A 21,011-nucleotide genomic window follows, 5' to 3' on the forward strand; every position below is an offset into this window, starting at 1 on the left:
TTAATTTAGCAACTTAAAGTATTTAAACTTATAATGTATAATACTTCTGTGCTTTTTCCTGAGAAGAAATGTCCCACAGAACCTAACTAAAGCTTTTACATTGACTGTAATGGGAAAATCTGATTAATTTAAAGTTGTTTCACTAAGTCGCACTTTTCAGGATTGCAACTACAACATTAAATGAGAAACTACAGTACTCTATCTGCCAAATATTTTGCCCATTCCCTTTGCCTTCCAAACTCTCTTTGCATACCCACCAATCTTTGCATCATCAGCAAATCTGGTTACAATACAGTTGGTCCCTTTATCCAAGTCATGAATATAAATAATAAATGGTTGAGGCCCCAGCACTCCATTAGTTACCGTTTGCCAACCTGACAATGACCCTTTTATTCTGACTTTCTGTTTCCTGTTAGTCAATCCTACCATAAGACCATAAGACATAGGAGTGGAAGTAAGGCCATTCGGCCCATCGAGTCCACTCCGCCATTCAATCATGGCTGATGGGCATTTCAACTCCACCTACCAGCATTCTCCCCGTAGCCCTTAATTCCTTGTGACATCAAGAATTTATCTATCTCTGCCTTGAAGCCATTTAGCGTCCCGGCCTCCACTGCACTCCGCGGCAATGAATTCCACAGGCCCACCACTCTCTGGCTGAAGAAATGTCTCCGCATTTCTGTTCTGAATTTACCCCCTCTAATTCTAAGGCTGTGCCCACGGGTCCTCGTCTCCTCGCCTAACGGAAACAGTTTATTTGCGTCCACCCTTTCTAAGCCATGTATTATCTTGTAAGTTTCTATTAGATCTCCCCTTAACCTTCTAAACTCCAATGAATACAATCCCAGGATCCTCAGCCGTTCATCATATGTTAGACCCGCCATTCCAGGGATCATCCGTGTGAATCTCCGTTGGACACGCTCCAGTGCCAGTATGTCCTTCCTGAGATGTGGGGCCCAAAACTGGACACAGTACTCCAAATGGGGCCTAACCAGAGCCTTATAAAGGCTCAGTAGCACATCGCTGCTTTTATATTCCAACCCTCTTGAGATAAATGACAACATTGCATTCGCTTTCTTAATCACAGATTCAACCTGCATGTTTACCTTTAGGGAATCCTCGACTAGCACTCCCAGATCCCTTTGTACTTTGGCATTATGAATTTTCTCACCGTTTAGAAAGTAGTCTATGCTTGGATTCTTTTTTCCAAAGTGCAAGACCTCACATTTTCTCACGTTGAATTGCATCAGCCATTTCCTGCACCACTCTCCCAAACTGTCTAGATCCTTCTGCAGCCTCCCCACTTCCTCAGCACTACCTGCCTGACCACCTAACTTCGTATCATCGGCAAACTTTGCTAGAATGCCCCCAGTCCCTTCATCCAGATCATTAATATATATGGTGAACAGCTGCGGCCCCAACACTGAACCCTGTGGGACACCGCTGGTCACCGGCTGCCATTCCGAAAAAGAACCTTTTATCCCAACTCTCTGCCTTCTGTCAGACAGCCAATCCTCAACCCATGCCAGTAGCTCACCTCGAAAACCATGGGCCCTCACCTTACTCAGCAGCCTCCTGTGTGGCACCTTATCAAAGGCCTTTTGGAAATCCAGATAGACCACATCCACTGGGTTTCCCTGGTCTAACCTACTTGTCACCTCCTCAAAGAATTCTAACAGGTTCGTCAGGCACGACCTCCCCTTACTAAATCCTCTATCCATGATATCATCCCCAAATGCAAAGAGCTCTTATTTGTGCAGCAACCTTTTATGTGTCACATTAATGAATGCCTTTTGACATCCAAGTTCACTGTATCTACTGATACCCCTTTATCCACCTTACCTGTTGCAGAAGAGCTCAATCATTTTTAGATATGATTTCCCTCTCTCAAAACCATGTTGACTCTGCCTGATTGTATTATTATTATTTATATATCCTGCTACTACCTCCTTAGTAATGGATTCTAGCATTTTTCCAAAGATGTTTAACTAACTGGCCAATAGTTTCCTGCTTTGTGTCTCTCTTTCTTCTTTGAATAAAGGACCTACATTTGCAGTTTTCCCATCTGCTGTGACCTTTCCAGAATCCAGAGAATTTTGGAAGATTACAACAAATGCATTCACTTTCTCTACAACCACTTCCTTTAAGACTCTAGGATGTAGGCTATCTGGTCGAAACGGACCTGTCAGACATTAGTTCCATTATTGGTGGTTTTACAGAGTATTTGTCACCAAACAACACCTGAGATTTTGACTTAAAACAGTTACTGTTCCCGTGCCAACTGCAAGAGTTGAATTAATGTATATAATTTAAATTATCAAATTCCTGAAATGTTTAACTTTACTTAGCATGTCCAGAATAGCCTTATCTGAAGGACATAAATAGGAACAGGCCATAATGCCCCTCAACCCTGCTGTAGCAGGCAATAAGATCACAGCTGTTCTTCTTCCTCAATTCAAATTTCCTCCCTATCCCCATATCCTTTGTGACATTTGACTAGTTACAACTTGTCACCCAAAAATTATCTTTTTACTCTTAGTCACCATTGACTAATCTTCAGTGCATGCAAATATATTACCCCAATGTCATGGGCCCTTGTCTTGTTCAGCCACTTTTTGTGTGTCATCACATCAAATCCCTTCTGAAAATCCAAATATATTACATGCACTGGTTTCCCCTTATCTACCCTGCTAACTACATCCTCAAAACTCTCCAACAATAGTATAATTGTCATGCCTCCTTTTACTTCTCTCCAATTCCCTACCCCAACTCTTTAGTACTCCTCGACCGTTGCCTCTCTCCCAGATTTGACTCCCTCATAGATAAGCCAAAGCTTTCCTCTGTGCCTCTCAGCATCCTTTAAAAATTGGATCAAGGCATGCAACGCTGGCTCATTACAAGTAACAGCCCCAATTGCCCCATCCTATTCTCTTGCTCAACTTCCCACCTTGGTTGTCTGCTGGGGCTAATCTTACCCATCTAACTTAACCTTTCCCATCTAACTTAACCCTCTCGTTGCTGTCACTCTTGACATCGCCAGTAAATCAGCTCTCACCACCACTCTACATATTTCACTTGTGAACAAGGCCCTTGCCATCCATTAATTTATTGTGGATGATTGCATTGACATATTGGCCTTAAGGGAGACCTGGCTGAGGCACGTTGACACCATTCCCTTTAATAAGCCTCCCTGCTTTGCTACACCTTCCACCATTCACCCTGCCTCTTATCACCTGATCACAACCCCTGACTCCTCTGGCACTTTCTCTTCTTTTGAGCATCTTGCTCCACCCCTCTTACCTCTCTTTCAAAATTGTCATTCTCTACCTCCTGCCCAAGTACAATAACATGCAATCACTGAGATATCTGAGATACAGATCACAGATAGCAAAGGGGAATGTTGTAAATGTGGTGTGCCGTGATAGGACATACGTACAATATAAGTGACTGAATGTATTATTCAATCTGAAATATTAAACAAAACAAGAAAACAACTTTAGCTATGGCTTAAATTGAAAGCTTGGTGGGTAAGAGAAAGGGTGGGTAAGAAGAAGTGGGTGAAGGAAGAACACTGGATAAAGTTGGGAAAAGAGGAATAGAAGAGTGAGACATGAAAGCATAGGTGGTATAGGTGGGGTAAGAGTAAAGTGATAAGGCGAAAAGGGTCGGGTTGATGGAGTGTGAGTAGCATTTAGTCTGTGGAAATAATTGGAAAGGGAGATAGATGAAGAGGAGATGTTTTCCCTATTGTAATTTAACTTCTGCATCTTAATAGTTTGTTATGTTATACTGTCAGGATCTGTCCTGCACCCGTTTATGGTTTACTATTATTCTTTGAGAACATTGATACAGAACTTTTCCAGATGGTTTGGCCCTGGACTGTCTGGGTGGAACTTTCAACTTCCGGACAGACATGATAGGATGAATAGCCTTCTTATGCACTACAAACACTAGTGAATAAATTAATACAATTTTTCAAATTGTGCTCATGCTTTCATAGAATCCTGCAGTCCCCATCACAAAATCTAACCAAAATTTCTTGGTTCAAAAATGTTTATTTATTTTATTTTCCCAGACAAATCGAAGAGGAGCTAAGAAATGAACTGAATATGGAGAAACAGCAGCAGCAACAGAATTTCCAGGAAATCCTGAAGCATCAACATGATAATCAGAAGATAGAGTTAGAACTGACCATTGCGAAAGATCAGGCCCAAACTCTGCAGCACCAGGTACAAAGCTGTCAAATGTTTGCATTCCAAAGAAAACAAATCCATACAAGTAAAGACATATCTATTTATTTAGACCTAACCTGCAGTCACGCCTGTGGGAAGATTAACAGAGGGCGGGATCTACTGGTCGCATTGCACCCGAAAGGCGACGTGGCACAGCAAGGCTTGTAGGTACGGGGAGACCTGGTCGCCACGTCTCGCGAGATCGCATTAGATCTTAGACGCCACGGTGTGAATCCCGCCCATTATGAGCAGGATCACTCTCTGGCATATTAGAGTGACACAGCTAGTCTCTCTAATATGCATTCCCGAGATCTAACCAAGGCATAGGATCTAACTCCCTCGCCTTGGTGGCCTAGGGCGAACGCCATTCGGTACTGGACTCCACAGACAGAGACTAGATGTAACGGCACTTGTGGGGTCTCCGTGGGGAGGTGCATGCCCTCTGGCCCAGGGTGGTACCCTGGCACTCTTGGTGCCACCTGAGCACCTTGGCAGTGCCAGCCTGGCACCCTGGCAGTTCCACCTGAGCGCCAGCCTGGCATCGCCAGCTGGTAGGGGCACTGCCAGGGTAGCATCTTTTTGTGCGTGTGTGATCGTACCGGTAGGTGTGGTGGGGTGCGGGGGGCTAGGAGATCTCCCTACAGTGATTGGGGCTTGAGAGGGTTCCAGGTTTGCGTCAAGGGCTTGAGCGATCAGAAAATGACATCCCAATCTCCCAAGCAGAGCTCCGCAGTGCAGAAATCAGGCTAAGTATGGCCTCCCCGCTGAGGCCCTCAATCTACCCAGATGGAAATTAAATAGCGGGGTGTTTCTCGGTGCTCCGAGTGCCGGGAAAGCTATGGGAAGCAATTCCCATTCAGGTAGATTGCGCCCAGAGTTAACATTTTGTGTCCAGTATGACACCTCTCTGAACTTTTTATTGCATTACGGGTTTGGTGATTAAATCATTGTTTTTTATCTGTTGCTATCTCGAAACTATAAAAATGTGAATCAGTACATTGATTCAACCAATTAAAGGAAATGTTATGAAGAATTATATCAAACCTATAATATGTAAGCTAAATGATAAGTCATAAAATGCATAGGCCAGTTAGTTTGCTTTGATTGTGGGTAAATTTTTGAATTCCATAATCGGGAATGAAATTAGTTAACACTGAGAAGGCAAAGCAGTTCACTCAGCATGCTACCGTGAAGGACAGGTTGTGCTTGACTAATGGGATCTTGGCTTAAGTGCCCAGATAGACGCACTTGGGACCTTTGACTGCTCATCCCGCCAAGGTTAACCAAAAGGGAGATGTCCCTTCCTTTGGTCGTAAATGGAACTTACCCAGGCTACCTGGATTGCATCTGTGACACCTGAAATTTTAAAAATACTGTGAAATATGACAAAAGTAGTCCAGCAGAGGATTTACCCCCCCCCCCCAACTCCAATCCCAAGTGCACCCCCAAAAAAAACAAGAGCACTACCCCTAAAAGCTCCAAGAGCCTTTTAAATTAAAACAAATACAATTTTGAGAGGCCCAAGTAATGACCACGGCAAGAAATACTGGTATCCTCTTGAGGAGGCACATCTGGTTTGAGCATGCACTGCGTTACTTTGAGGCCTTGGAGTGCGGAACTTGCAGTAGAGAATCTCTATCATCCTTATAAGGATACCCATGTTTGAGGCAGGTGGAGAGTTAGAGGGAGAGTTTGTCTTGGGCAGCAGCGCAAAATGGGAGTTAGCAAATCTGAACACTGTTTTCATCTACATCCAATTTTCTTCCCCCATTAAAGTAAATAATAAAGAAATTAGGTGTTATGTAAAAAGGGATGCTGAATCGTTGTTGCTCACTTTGTGTTATCGTCCAGTTTTCTTTCTTGCTATTGAAGGGAAGGAAATTGAGTCACAATGACAAAGAGTATGGGTTATCTGAATATTTTGATTCTCCAGGATTTGGTAGTGGAGTGTCGTGGTCAGTGCTATTACAAATTTTGTTTCCTTTTCCTCCAGAAATTTTTAAAATTAGGTATAAGGAAATTATATCAAAGTTTGCTGATGATTGCAAATTTGAAGAATCACAAATTGAGGAAGAATACATGAAATTTCAGGTTATGGGAGGTAGGTTAGCATAGTGGGAAGATAGGTGGCAGATACATGATGTAAAGTATCACATTTTGAAAATTTAGCAGTGAAAGGAATTGTGCCATAAATTGTTCTTAACAATGTAGAAGAGAGTAGTGTGGCTGTACAGTATAAACATAAATCTTTAAAGTGCAGATTGAACAGACAATAAAAAGGCAAATAGAATTCTGGGTTTCATGCATGGGGCATTGAATATATTCTCCAAAAGTGATATTTAATTTGCACAAAACATTGGTTAAGATATAGTAGCTGTATTACATGTAGCTCTGCCAACCCACCCACCCCCACCCCCCATACGATAGAAAGGATCTTAAAATTATAGAACGAGTGCAACAAAACTTCAATACAATTGTAACATGAATGAAAATTATAGTTATATAGTTTTGAAATTAATTTTGACTCTTTGTAATAGTGAAAAAAAAAATTATGGATGATTATGAAGGTGGAAATAGATGATCTTCGTGATGGTGTGACCATGTGGTCAAATATGACAACAAGGTTGCAAACAATCTGGTTTAGCCTCAGACAATTGCCAAGTTAAAGGATAGAGTTGGCAGCTAGGGAATGGTGCTTGGAGCAGTGTCCAAAGACAATACACCATCATACCACAAAGAAAATGATAATGCATTATACATAAAACTACAGTTTAAAGACTTAGAAAATTCTCCAGCTGTCCATTTACTGGTAACCAAGTGGATAATTCTTGCTAAGTATTATTTCTGCTTAGCCATCAATTATTCCAAACCAAGGAGGGGATTTTTATGGAGCCAGCAAGAGCAGGAAACGAGGCGTGACTTAATTAGGCAGGATATGAAATCTCAATTTCCTGATGGCAGATTGAGATGCAGAAATAAAATCAGTGGCGTGTTTGCAGCATGTCAGGCCTCACTCCGGCCTGTAGCAGGTTCATATTTGTAACTTATTATTGCATGTCATCTGACACTCATTAATGTAAAATGTTTTTAAATTATGTTGTATCTTCAATCTTAAGATAAAGTCAGTGGTGCATTAGAATCTCATGGCACCTAGTTCAAATTTGTTTAAAGGTGGTGTGCATCCGTTGTTGGCTTAGTTGTTTGTAAAGTCGACGGATTTCCGGTTGAACTGCAATGCACAGTGGGGCCAGTCAGTCAAGGTAAGAAAATGGGGGCCTAAAAAGTGATGTCCACATGTGAGTTCAACTCAGGATGTTGGGTGGCAGAGCCTTTACAGGGCCTTGAGTTCACCGACAACATTTCAATTGTCCGGCAGTGAGAGTGCTCACAGACTATGTCCCTTTGCAATGCATAGAAGTGAGAGCCTGCAAGTTCAGCCATATCCCACAGAGCGGTGAGTACACACTGGATACTATCATTCAATAAAGAGTGAACAAGAAAACACAGCATTGTTTCTTCCACAATAAAGGAAATGCCCTTAACTCCCCTGTAACCATTAATGAATGCTAACTATGAGGGGTGCCAATGCATTTAACTCTCTAACTAAGCTAGTCTCAAGAAATAACAACAATGCACACATGAATAAAATCAAATCCATGTAATGCAAATTATTTACAAGTGAAATTTAATTTTGAAAAAAACTCATACCACTTTTTTGCTCTTTCAAGTCTAATGTTAATGGCAATGAGTTGATCAGGAAAGTTTTGGCTGAATGCAGAGCCATACTGTTTCACCAGTAGGTTCTTTTATAGGTCACCTATAGCTGCAGCACTATCAGCTGACAGTATATATTTGTCCACGGAAAATCCTCCCCCTCTTTGTTAATCGCACTTCCATGCACACCGTTAAAACTTTAAATTTTAATTATAATCACCTGGGAATGGGAAAAAAACAAGAGGGCAGATGTGGCACACACTTCTGATTACGCTGTGTGGAACGGCATGCTGTTGGCAAAATCCACCCCTCCAAGTTTTATATTGCTCTTTACTTTCAATTCATTCCTTATGACAGATATCAGTATGTTTGACTCTATTCTGATTATCTTAAAATCAGTTTCTCTATCAAATGCATTTCAATGACTTGACAGTTGCATAGCCTTTATCCACTTGATGAAATAAAAGATTGTCTCAATCTCCTGAACCACATTAACCATTTCCTTTCTTGTCAAGTAACTGAGCATGCCGCAAACCCATACTTCAGTGCAAATCCACCCTACGGTGCTGCATGCTAGTTTCTTTCGATATAACATCACATTTGCACACATGTACCTGTATTTCAATATCATGCCGCACATTCCATTGGATGCTAACCACTCTTGGGCTTTCAAACGGTCTGGATATCTTTGTTCATCTCCCCTACATGATCTTGATGCCTAATATATTGATCAGGCTATTAAATGCAGTATTCTTTAAAGATTCATAGGCAATAATACAAACATCCTGAACAGAAAGCTATCAATCAACCACTCTAAGCTTCAATTTCTTTACTTGCACTGGAATATACATTAATACCTGATTGTTATCTTTCAGAATATCATGCTCAGGTGTTTTTTTTCAATTTGCCATTTTAAAGATTATTTTAGAAATGTTGGATCTTAGCTTGGTGAATTTACATTGTGGCTTCACATTAGGGATAGAGGGATGCTAGAAATTAATTTGGAGCTGACTTCCGCATGTCCTTTCTTAAGCATTCTGGGTAGAATTTTTCTGGAGGCCTCTAAACCCTACAATCAGGCTCAAATGTGGGTCAGAAGTCTGCACTTTGTGGAAAATAGTCACTCATTTTGTGACCTGTCCCAAGGCTGCCAATTAATGCCCTTAGGGCAGACAGACCATCCAATTAAGGATAAAGGGAAGGCTCTTGGAGTAGGAGGGTCAATCCAAGTCCCTCCAACATGAAAGAAGCAGCAGGCTGCAATGTAAGGTAACCACGGGGAAGGTGCTTTCGCACCTCCAGCTTATTGGAGTCAATGGGAATCAGGGGAACATCCACTGTTTGGAGTCATACCTAGCACAATGGAAGATGGTGTGATGGTTGGAAGTCAATCATCTCATTTCCAGGACATTGCACAATGCTCAGCACCATTCATGACTCCTCAGACACTGAAGCAGTCCATGCGCTAATGCAGCAAGACCTGGACAATATCCAGGCCTGGGCTGACAAGTGGCAAGTAACAGTCGCACCTCACAAGTGGCGGGCAATGACCATCTCCAAGAAGAGAGAATCAAACCATCGCCCCTTGTCATTTAACTGCATTACCATTGCTCAATCCCCTACTATCAACATCTCAAAGATTACCATTGACCAGAAATTGAACTGGACTCGCCATATTAATACTGTGGCTACAAGAGCAGGTCAGAGGCTAGCAATCCTGCGGCGAGTAACTCACCTGATTACCCAAAGCCTGTCCATTATGTACAAGGCACAAGTCAGGATTGTGCTTGAAAACTCGCCACTTGCCTGGATGACTGCAGCAGGGGTGGCACAGTGCACCGTGGTTAGCACTGATGCTTCACAGTGCCAGACACCCGGATTCAATTCTGGCCTTGGGTAACTGTCTGTGTGAAGTTTGCACTTGAGCTCCGTGTCTGCGTGCGTACCTCCTGGTGCTCTGTTTTCCTCCCGCAGTCCAAAGATTGTACAAGTTAGGTGAATTTAAGGGGACAGCGCCTAGATAGGAATGGTCCCAAGTAAGATGCTCCTTCAGAGGGTCGGCGCAGACTCGATCGGCAGAATGACCTCCTTCTGCACTGTATAAATTCTATGGTCCCAACAACACTCAAGAAGCTCACCAACCTCCAGGACAAAGCAATCCACTTGATCAGCATCCCATCCACAAATATTCACTCCCTCCATCCCCGACAAACATTGGTAGCGGTGTGTACCATCTACATGATGCACTACAGGGTCTTACCAAGGCTACTTAGTCAGAGCCTCCTAAACTCACGACCAGTACCATCAAGTAGGTCAAGGGCATCGGACCCATGGGAACACCACCACCTGTAGATTCCCCTCCAAGTCACTCACCATCTTGACTTGGAAATATATCACAATTTCCTCGCTGTCGCTGGGTCCTACATCATGGAGACCACAGGTTCAAGAAGATGTCTCACCACCACCTTCTCAAGAGCAAATTTGGATGGACAAATGTTGGCCTAGCCAGCGATGCCTACATCCTGCAAATTAATTTTACAGAAAACATTTAAACTGTTCCCTCACTGCCTGCAGAGACCTGGTGGCCAACTGGAAAATCCCTGTTACCCTCCTTCAATTGGCCTTAAGTGGTTGTTAAAAAGTTGGATCTACTTCCTGCCACTTGTGGCCTGCCTTCCAACTCACTCACCCCCATCCTGCCTCTATGAAATAACCCGGGGCAGGATGGAGCTGGGAGACTGGCATGTAGGCCAGTGGTTTATTTTCAGCCTCTGATTACAGCCCTAGTAGGGGTAAGTCTCCTTATATAACAAATAACCTTGAATATCATCAAAATCTTGAGTTCTAATCATCAGCATGCTGTGAAATTTGAAGTCTTCAGAAAAGTTTCTTAAGTTCCTAAAACTGCTGGATCTTTTGCTACACCATCATAGAGTGGACGCCTATTTAAATGAAAAGAAAACAGAGGACAACATTTTAACTGGAAAGAGTGGGACATGCTCAAGTGTTGGTGTGGGGTTAAATTTTCCCAAAGGTTTCAGCAGATTGGAAACCCAACATGATCCTCCTTGCTTCTGACTTTTTCCCTGGCATGCATTCAGAGGTGCAAGGGAAATCCTTATGGAGTCGCAGCTGTCTAATTTAAATATGTTCAGAGACAATTAATTCAGACTTTAACCCAATATTCTGGCTTTAACAATCAGCACATGGGTTTCCTGAACTATTTAAAACTTGCCGCCAAGACAAGGTGATTGTGCAACGAGGGGCTGGTTTAGCACAGGGCTAAATAGCTGGCTTTTAAAGCAGACTAATGCAGGCCAGCAGTGTAGGTTCAATTCCCGTAACAGCCTCCCTGAACAGGTGCCGGAATGTGGCGACTAGGGACTTTTCACAGTAACTTAATTTGAAGCCTACTTGTGACAATAAGCGAATTTCATTTCATTTTTTTTCATTTCACGAGGATTCATTGCTCTGTGAACTTGACAGGTTGGAAAGCCTTTAAAGACAAACTGCACCACTGCTTCCCTGGATATATGTGAAAGGCAAGAACTCATAAGATTTGTTTTGGGAGTGTGCTTTCATTGCTTTACAGGTGATTTCCAACTTTTTGGAAGTCATTTCACTTTTTTTTGGAATTGTTGATTTTGATCTGCACTTTCCTGCTGTCAGCCCTCATTGCATATTGGGAGTAGCTTATGCAGCTGCACAATGAACTTTGAATGAAGAATAAGAAGAGGAATAATAGTCGGAGCAACATTAGTTGCCTTTCCTTCAGCCACAGGACAGGGAAAATGGACATAGAACTTTAGCTGAAAGGAGGCAATACCCCCAACATAGGGCAACTTTCTCGACATGATGGAGCAATGGTGCCAAAAGGGACTTAGGTGGTTCTTGCTGACATCTGCTGCCTCCGAGAACAATATCTCCTTCCCAAAGAGTGATATGGCCATGCATTGCCAATGGCCATCAGTGCCCTGAATTTCTTCACCTCTGGCTCCTTCTAGGGATCTACTGGTGATATCTGCAGGATTTCACAACCTGCTGCTATAAGTACAGCTCTCAGATGACTGATGCCATATTTACCAGGACCTCCAGTACTTTGATACTGATGAGGCCTGTCAGAACTGAGGGCTCTCATTCTTGCTGCAATGGGCTGGATTGCCACAGCTGTAGGGAGTTACAGGCTGCACACGTGTAGATACTTGGTAATTAAAGTTCCCTGATATCAACTAGCCATCTTTGTCAATCCAAAGGAGAGGCGGTGATGAGGTACTGTCACTGGACTAGTAAACCCAGGATAATGCTCTAGGGACCCAGGTTCAAATCCCACCGTGGCAGATGGTGAAATTTGAAATCATAAAATATCTGGAGTCTAAAAGTGTAATGATAACAATAAAACCATTGTCGATTGTCTTAAAAATCCATCTGGTTCACTGCTGCCCTAAATTTGGCCTACGTGTGAAGCCATGATACCTTCATCCTGCCAGTCACATCTTTGTACGTTCAGAGTAAGTGAATGACAAACGCTACTGTACCATATAAGGGCATGCCGACTATAACCAAAGGAAAAATAGCACCAGAGCCACATGAGCAGAAAGACACATGAGGTTGCTGGTACAATTGAACTCTCTGGACAAATCTGGGGTGCCTTTCAATATGTAGCAGCAAGAGAGTCCGGGATGGTAGTGTTGTACCTTGCACAACATAGTGTTGCAGAGAGGAATGGAACTGCAAGTGGAGGAAGATGAGGACCACTTGAGGCGGAATTAGGAGGATCCTGATGTGGCCAGCTGCTTTCAGCCAGTCACCTAGCTGGCTGAGAAAGTGGCGGTGGATTTATTCAGGCATGGCTCAGATAACCTGAGTGAAAATATATTCTCCAACTTTGCTGAACCCACTTCCCACTGCACCCAACATAAATCACTCCCAGAACTCCTTTGGCGCGATTCTCCGACCCCCACGCCGGGTGGGAGAATCGCTGGAATGTCGGGCGAATAATGCCACGCCGCCCTGGCACCCCCACGCGATTCTCCCACCCCCCCAAAATGGTGTGTCGTGGTTTGCGACAGGCCGCTCGGCCTGCCGAACCTGACCGGTTCACTCCGGCGCCAACCACACCTGGTCGCTGCCGGCGTGAACATCGCGCAACCGCTGCATGTGGGGCCTGTGGGGGGCGGAGGGAGGATCGAGCACCACGGGCGTGCTCAGGAGGTGTCTGGCCCGCGATCAGTACCCACCTGATCGTCGGGCCGGCGTCTCTAAAAGACGCACTCTTTTCCCTCCACTGCCCCGCAAGATCAAGCCGCCATGTCTTGCGGGGCAGCGGAGGGGAAGACGGCAACCACGCATGCGCGGGTTGGAGTCGGCCAACCTGTGCATACGCGGGTGACGTCACTTAGGCGCCGCCGGCCGCATCATTCCGGCCGCGCCACTTTGATGCAAACGTCAAGGCCCGGTGCGCGAAATTCGCGCGCAGTCGCTCCTAGCCCCCCAGCAGGGTCAGAATAGGGGGCGAGGAGCGGCCTCCGACGCCGGAATGAAACACTCCGGGTTTCACTCCGGCGTCGGCTGTTTGTCTCCCTTTGGGAGAATTTCGCCGCTTATCTTCCACTTTGATCATACTATTCTCCTCAAGGAGAAGGTTGGACACAACAATGGAGATGACTGGAGAATAAAAACACAAATAAAAGGGCATGCTTTATTCACATTTTATGATACATTAACACACTTACAATTTTATTATTATCCGAGTGAATCCCCTTGTTCAGCTCAAAAATGTTTTCATTTTCCTATTACTTCTACCCTGGTGGCTTCAGCAAAGAAAGAGACACCATGCTCTAACAACTGAGATAGCTGTGTCAGTTGTCCTCTGGATTTTGGAGCCCATGAGCACCCAGTCAAAGAGTGCCCCATCTGTAATGGTGTGCAGACTCGATCATTGGAGCAGGAGGCATTATGTAGAGCACAGTCTGAGGGGTAAAAGAGGAGAAGGAAAGAGAAGTAGGACTACCTTTGAGCAAAAACCCGACTTCTATATTCTATCTTTTCCCAATTTCCCTCTCATGGCCCACCCACACTTTCCTGCTTGCCAAGAGTTGGAGAGCAGTTCAGTGCCCTTCAGTGTGGTTCCCAATGGTTAATTAGAGGTGTTCCGTAGGTACACTGCGAGCCTGGTGGTGGCGGCTACCCTCAAGATTTGGGGGCAGTGGAGGCGACACAGGGGGGAAGTGGGGGGCTCGGTGGAGGCCCCGTTGAGGGGGAACCACCGGTTTGTCCCAGGAAACATTGATGGTGGGTTCCTGGGGTGGCACAGGGCGGGCATAGGGAAGTTGGGAGACCTGTTCATTGACGGGAGGTTTGCGAGCCTGGGTGAGCTGGAGGAGAAGTTTGAGCTCCCCCCGGGGAATATGTTCAGGTACCTTCAGGTTAAGGCGTTTGCTAGGCGGCAGGTGGAGGGGTTCGCTTTGCTGCCCCCGCGGGGGGTAAGAGGTAGGCTGTTTTCCGGGGTGTGGGTCGGGGATGGAAAGGTGTCTGACATCTACCAGGTGATGCAGGAGGTGGAGGAGGCGTCGGTAGAGGAGCTGAAGGCTAAGTGGGAAGTGGAGCTGGGGGAGCAGATTGAGGAGGGGACATAGGCGGACGCCCTGGAGAGGGTGAACTCCTCCTCTTCATGTACGAGGCTTAGCCTCATCCAGTTCAAGGTTTTGCACAGGGCTCATATGTCCGGGATGAGGATGAGCAGGTTTTTTGGGGGTGAGGACAGGTGCATCAGGTGTTCGGGGAGCCCAGCGAACCATGCCCATATGTTTTGGGCATGCCCAGCACTGGAGGAATTCTGGAAGGGGGTAGCAAGGATGGTGTCGAGGGTGGTAGGATCCAGGGTCAAACCAGGCTGGGGACTCGCGATATTTGGAGTTGGGGTGGAGCCGGGAGTGCAGGAGGCGAAAGAGGCCGGTGTTTTGGCCTTTGCGTCCCTAGTAGCCCGGCTGAGGATCTTGTTGCAATGGAAAGATGCGAGACCCCCAAGCGTGGAGACCTGGATCAATGACATGGCGGGATTCATTAAGCTGGAGAAGGTCAAATTCGCCCTGAGGGGGTCGGTACAAAGGTTCTTTAGGCGGTGGCAGCCTTTCCTCGACTTTCTGGCTCAACGATAAGGAACTAGGTCAGCAGCAGCAGCAACCCGGGGGGAAACGGGGGGGGGGGGTTTTCAGGGGGGTATTGTATATGTTAAGTTAATTATTGTTAATTTATTTTGTTGTTTATTGGGTATGGGGGGATGGGGGGGTTCGTTAAATGCGTTGTTGCGGGTGCCAGGGGGTGTTTATTATTGTTATTATTATTATTGTTCTGTTGCTATATATTTTTCAAAAAACTTCAATAAATATTATTTGTTTTTTTTTAAATTAGAGGTGTTCCCCCATTCTGTTTGAAATGGTAGACTGAGACAGTTCATTAGTCAGGATCAGCTTACACTCAGCTGTCTACCATATCTGATGCGCCATGCAGATGACCACACTTTCCATCGAGGTGGAGATCAGTGCATAGGCCTTAGACATCATGGCACTTGTATTTGAGATATACTCCTCCAATCTCTCTCCAAAGATGTGCAATGCCTCTGGAAATGCTGATAAATTATCACGTGTTTTATTGCTCCCGATAGTCCGCTGTGAATGACCTCCTAGGCTTAGTATCTGCGTGTAGCTGAGCTGAGCAAAAGGAACTATCTACTGCTGTCCCAGGTTCTGATATCCGTTCGTGCTGATTTGTGATATGTGCTTCAACATGTGGCTGAGCTAGTAGGAGGTGAAAATGATTTGTGTGACAGTACTTTACCAGAGTGTAAAACCTCCTCTGAAAACTTCTCAAACTCTTCCCTTTCCAGTTCAGATGTCACACTTGAAGAGCCTTTCAGTGATGGAAGACATAAATAAGAACTGACATGGTCCAAGTCACCATTGTGCAGATGTTCACATTTCTGTTAGTGACAAATCAGCATTGGCAATTGTTATGCCATTTGACAGGGTGAGGGTGATTCCTAATTCTGTTAGCAAGCATCTGGGATCCCCTCTCACTACATTTCACGTCGGCAAGGTTACAACAGCCTTTTAAAAATGAGAAACAGTCATAAGAACATAAAAACTAGGAGAAATATTTACCTTATGGGGGTCCCTCCAGAGGCACAGATGTCATTATAGCCCTGGGGGGAGAGGGGCGTGCCTGGGCACTGCCCCTTGGCACAGCTTGGCATTACCTGGTTGGTAGTCTCGGCAACTGGAGAGCTACACGCCAATTTGCAGTCTGAGTCTGACACTTGGAAAAAGCATAGTAAGATCCCGCACCTTGGCTAATTGACCTACCTTGCCGTTTTTGTTGGCCCAGGGGTGAGTTTAGAATGGGCTCAATCTTTGATCACCCCTCAGTGCAGTTGCCTCCTCTCTGCCTGACTCCACCGGATCAGCCTGCCAAAGACAACATCTTACCAGAGAGGTAAATACTTTATGCCAAATTTATTTTTACTATCAAACCTAAGGACGTGTGGGAGGCACCAATTGCAATAGCACATCTTCAGCTGGAACTGAATTAAGGAGGCAGTGCTTTGTAAATTTAAAACAAGATTATACATTTTTAATTTAAACTGCATAAAGAAATAACATGTTTTGCCATAATCCAAGAAGTGCTTTGAAAAATTCAGATTGGACCCATAGACTGGTTTTCACGGTTACAAATTAAACTTTAATCAAAATAAATCTACACCAGTATCTTTAACTTAAAATGTAATTTAAAGTTGTTTTTTCCAATTCTAAATCTTAATTGGAATGAACATAGTTAATTATGTTCACAATTTCTGCCATTTAGAATACTGATCCAAGAAATGGGTTATGAATGCGAAGTGTCAACATTTGTGATATTCTCAGGTTATAAACTCAAGGAATATTCACATGGTTTAAATCAGTTCTGTGGTGATATGCATTACTGTAAATACACAAAGGGGTTAATGTAAATACACTACGACTAAATAAACACTAGAGGGAGCACCAGAGATGTCATGACATGCAGACATACAGCTAATGAACACATAGAATAGGACACGACCAATGGGCAGTCAAGACATGCATACATACAGCTAATGAACACATAGAATAGGACACGACCAATGGGCAGTCAAGACACCCAGAGGTGACACTACCACAAGGGGGCATTACACAACCGATATATAAGGACAGGGCACACATGCTCTGTCTCTTTCCACAGGCGACACTGAGAAAATAGGACAGGGGCAGGTCAGAAGCATTACACCCACCACGTGGCTTAGAGCAGACTGGTTAGTTCGACTGAGTTACTATAGCAAGATTAGCAGGAGAGGTCGAAATCACATTGAACTTACTTCAAATTCTGGAATATCTTTTGGTCAAAGCTGCATCGAGTTGAAGCCTGTGTTCTCCCAGAGTATGTAACACAACAATTTCAAAAGCCTAAAATATGACTCAAATATCCAAAAAATATTTCACGTGTATAAACCCATGGAGCAAACAATTAACCAACTGATAAGAGGATAGGCCTGTATATATCCAACATCAGGGGCAGCAGGGTAGCATGGTGGTTAGCATAAATGCTTCACAGCTCCAGGGTCCCAGGTTCGATTCCCGGCTGGGTCACTGTCTGTGTGGAGTCTGCACGTCCTCCCCCTGTGTGCGTGGGTTTCCTCCGGGTGCTCCGGTTTCCTCCCACAGTCCAAAGATGTGCAGGTTAGGTGGATTGGCCATGCTAAATTGTCCGTAGTGTCCTAATAAAAGTAAGGTTAATGGTGTGGGGGGTTACGGGTATAAGGTGGATACGTGGGTTGAGTAGGGTGATCATGGCTCGGCACAACATTGAGGGCCGAAGGGCCTGTTCTGTGCTGTACTGTTCTATAATTCTATCCAAGAATAGACTCCAGAGGGTTTTAGCTCTGCACCGAGCAAGGAGTACTGCTGACATCAAAGACAATCACATAGATACTTTTTAAAGACGGGCTTTCAATCAAAAGAAATGCTGTAACTACTTACACATTCATACTCAGAAATGTTATCCGTTTTAAAATAAAAGCAAAGCTTGCTGAAAACAGATATCGGATGACATTTTCCAGCCCTTCGTGCTGACAGGATCTTCCAGTCCTGCTGATCTGAATGGAGATTTCAATGGCCCACCGGCCCCGCTGTGGGGAAACCCATGAGAGGGGGAGGGCTGGAAAATTCCAGCCATCATATTTCTCACATAAATTTAACAGTTGCCATGGGCTTTTTCACTTCTCCCTTTACAATTACATTCACATATTTAAGTTGCTACACTGCACCCTTATCTCTGGAACAACCTCCCTATATCTCTCCACCTCTACTATCCTCTCAGACATAACTATTTGACCAAGTTTTTAGTCATCTGACGTAAAATCTCTTTATGTGACACTGTCATATTTTGTTTTATAATGCTCCTGTGAAATGCCTTGGTACATTTTACTGCCATAGAGATGTGATATAATTATAAGTTCGTAAGCTAGTTCACCATTTTCTGAACAGAATTTTCCGCTTAAACCCTCCATTAAACTATTACTTTCATCCATTTTATTACACCTGTACCACATTTAACCCTTGCCTCTTTGCATCCAGCCCTTATTAGAGATGATCAACCAGTATTTGTTTCGTACAACTACACCCCACTTTCCCATGATACCCATAGATGTTGAGATCCATATGCCCCATACAGTAGCTCCTTCCTCTGTCACATTAAAACACCGTACAATTTTGTCAGTTTCAACCCCCCAATAAATTGGGCACTACTCAAACATGTATAGGACGGGCAGCACGGTGGCACAGTGGTTAGCATTGCTGCCTACGGCGCTGAGGACCTGGGTTCGAATCCCGGCCCTGGGTCACTGTCTGTGAGGAGTTTCCACATTCTCCCCTTGTCTGTGTGGTTTCACCCCCACAACCCAAAAGATGTGCAGGATAGGTGGATTGACCATGCTAAATTGCCCCTTAATTGGAAAAAATAATTGGGTACTCTAAATTTTTTTTAAAACATGTATAGGACCATACAAATAGTCTTTCCTTAGATATAAATAAATTTACATGATTTAAGTATTATTTTTCTCTCTTTATTTGTACATACTTTTGCATTTTCTTTGGCATATATATATATTATTGTATAGTAAAAATAGGCTGACACCACAGTAGCAGGATATGAATTCTCCACACTCTGAGCTAAAAGGGTGAAACTGTTTGACATGCCGTTCAATATCTTACAGAACGTTTTGTGTGAGGTCAGTAGTTTTCTTGCTTTGGCTGGGCCCTAAATGTCCTCTTACCTGTCGCCCTCTGCAGAACTGGAGAAGGCCTTATCCCTCAGTGAAGACTCTTGGTGCCTATTCTTAGCAAAAGTAGCTGCTGTTGCCCAGGTTTGCTGGGTGTGTCATCATGTGCCAACTTCTTTAGCTCCTTATATGTCAAACTGGAGTGCCAATGTCTGAGCTGGTGCCTGGGAGAGGCAAATCACTTCAGGGGGATTGTCTGCTCATTGTATATCAATTTTGTGTTCAATTATATGTAGGCAGAGAATATTGGGGATTCACTTGAGCATGTAAGAGAACCTTACTGAAACAGTGGAGTTGTTGGCATGAGAGGCTTATGATGTTTAACTCTAAATAAATGTAAGAATTTGCATTTACAGGGGATCGTTTAGCACAGTGGGCTAAACAGCTGGCTTGGAATGCAGAACAAGGTCAGCAACGCGGGTTCAATTTCCGTACCGGCCTCCCCGAACAGGCGCCAGAATGTGGCCACTCGGGGCTTTTCACAGTAACTTCATTGAAACCTTCTTGTGACAATATGTAGTTATTATAATTGAATTAGTAACATTGCTCCAATGCTACTCTTCATCAATGCACTTTCTGGACTATATAACACTGTCTGCCCCCAAAGTCTGTTCTTACACAGGAGCCTCTTGAGATTGAATAGGCCTTTACAGAAAAAGGGAGAAGAGTGAGAAGGAGAGATAGAAGCTGTATGTGATAAACTGTGTTGAAAATGCAAGCTAGAGTTGCTACATTTGTTACATTTGAATGAAAGGATACAAGTAAAAAGCAAGCAAATCTTTTGGGATATCTCCCAATTTTGTTTCCCGATTTTCATGACTGTCTAGTAATATGCAGAGCTTCCTGTTTTGCCTGTGTGAGAGTGATAATGTTGAAAACTCCTCCAACTGTCCTTTTCCTCGCTCTGGTACTTTGCATGATCTTGTCCTGTGGAAAGACAGGGTGAGTATTATGGCTTTGTGGTTGAAATTGTAAAATCATAGAATCCCTACAGTGCAGAAGGAGACCATTTGGCCAGTCGAGTCTGCACCGACACACCGAAAGAGCACTCTAACTAGGTCCACTTCCCAGCTCTATCCTCGCAACCCCGACACCCCACCTAGCCTGCACATCTTTGGACAGTAATGGACAATTTAGCATGACCAACCCACCTAACCTGCACATCTTTGGACTGTGGGAGGAAACCGGAGCACCCAGAGGAAACTCATGCAGACACAGGGAGAATGTGCAAAATCGACACAGTCACCCAGAGTCCGAAGTGAACCCAGGTTCGCAGTGCTGTGAGGCAGCAGTGCCAACCAATGTGCCACCCATGTATGAGCATTAAGCAGATACTGAATGTGCAATGGGAAGAGGTGAGTGTGTTTAGAATGAGCTAGGGATGTATTTTAGTTTCTGTGTCTTTTGAAAAATGTGGCAGAAGGATGGTCATAATTGAAGTGGCTTTGAGATGGTGGGAGGTAAGTGTTATGAAGTTGTTAATGAGAGAAGTGAATAAATGTACTCAGTTTTGATACTCCTGTGAGGTCATTAAACTTCTTTCTACATTGAACTTCGGTCTTAGAGGTGATGCTGCTTATCTTGACCAAATCTGCTGTATCTGTTCTGGGCAGTCTGACACTGGTGTTGGGTTCCCTCGTGTATTCTCACCTCCTTTTATGTCCTTACTTCTTCCACTAGGACCTCCAGAAAAGCATAGGACAATTCTTCAATTA

At 44.2% G+C, this 21,011-nt stretch overlaps 1 protein-coding gene across 6 annotated transcripts in view; it reads left to right on the plus strand.

Moving 5' to 3' along the window:
- LOC119972633 (putative leucine-rich repeat-containing protein DDB_G0290503) overlaps window positions 1-21,011 on the plus strand; it is a 590,251-nt gene that overhangs the window by 395,667 nt on the left and 173,573 nt on the right. For all 6 annotated transcript variants that reach the window (XM_038809653.1, XM_038809656.1, XM_038809657.1 and 3 more), the window contains one exon: window positions 4,076-4,229. In XM_038809653.1, coding sequence (XP_038665581.1) covers window positions 4,076-4,229 — 154 coding nt within the window. The remainder of the gene's footprint in view (window positions 1-4,075; window positions 4,230-21,011) is intronic.

Source organism: Scyliorhinus canicula, chromosome 10 (assembly GCF_902713615.1).
Source record: "Scyliorhinus canicula chromosome 10, sScyCan1.1, whole genome shotgun sequence".
NCBI classification, from domain to species: Eukaryota; Metazoa; Chordata; class Chondrichthyes; order Carcharhiniformes; family Scyliorhinidae; genus Scyliorhinus; species Scyliorhinus canicula.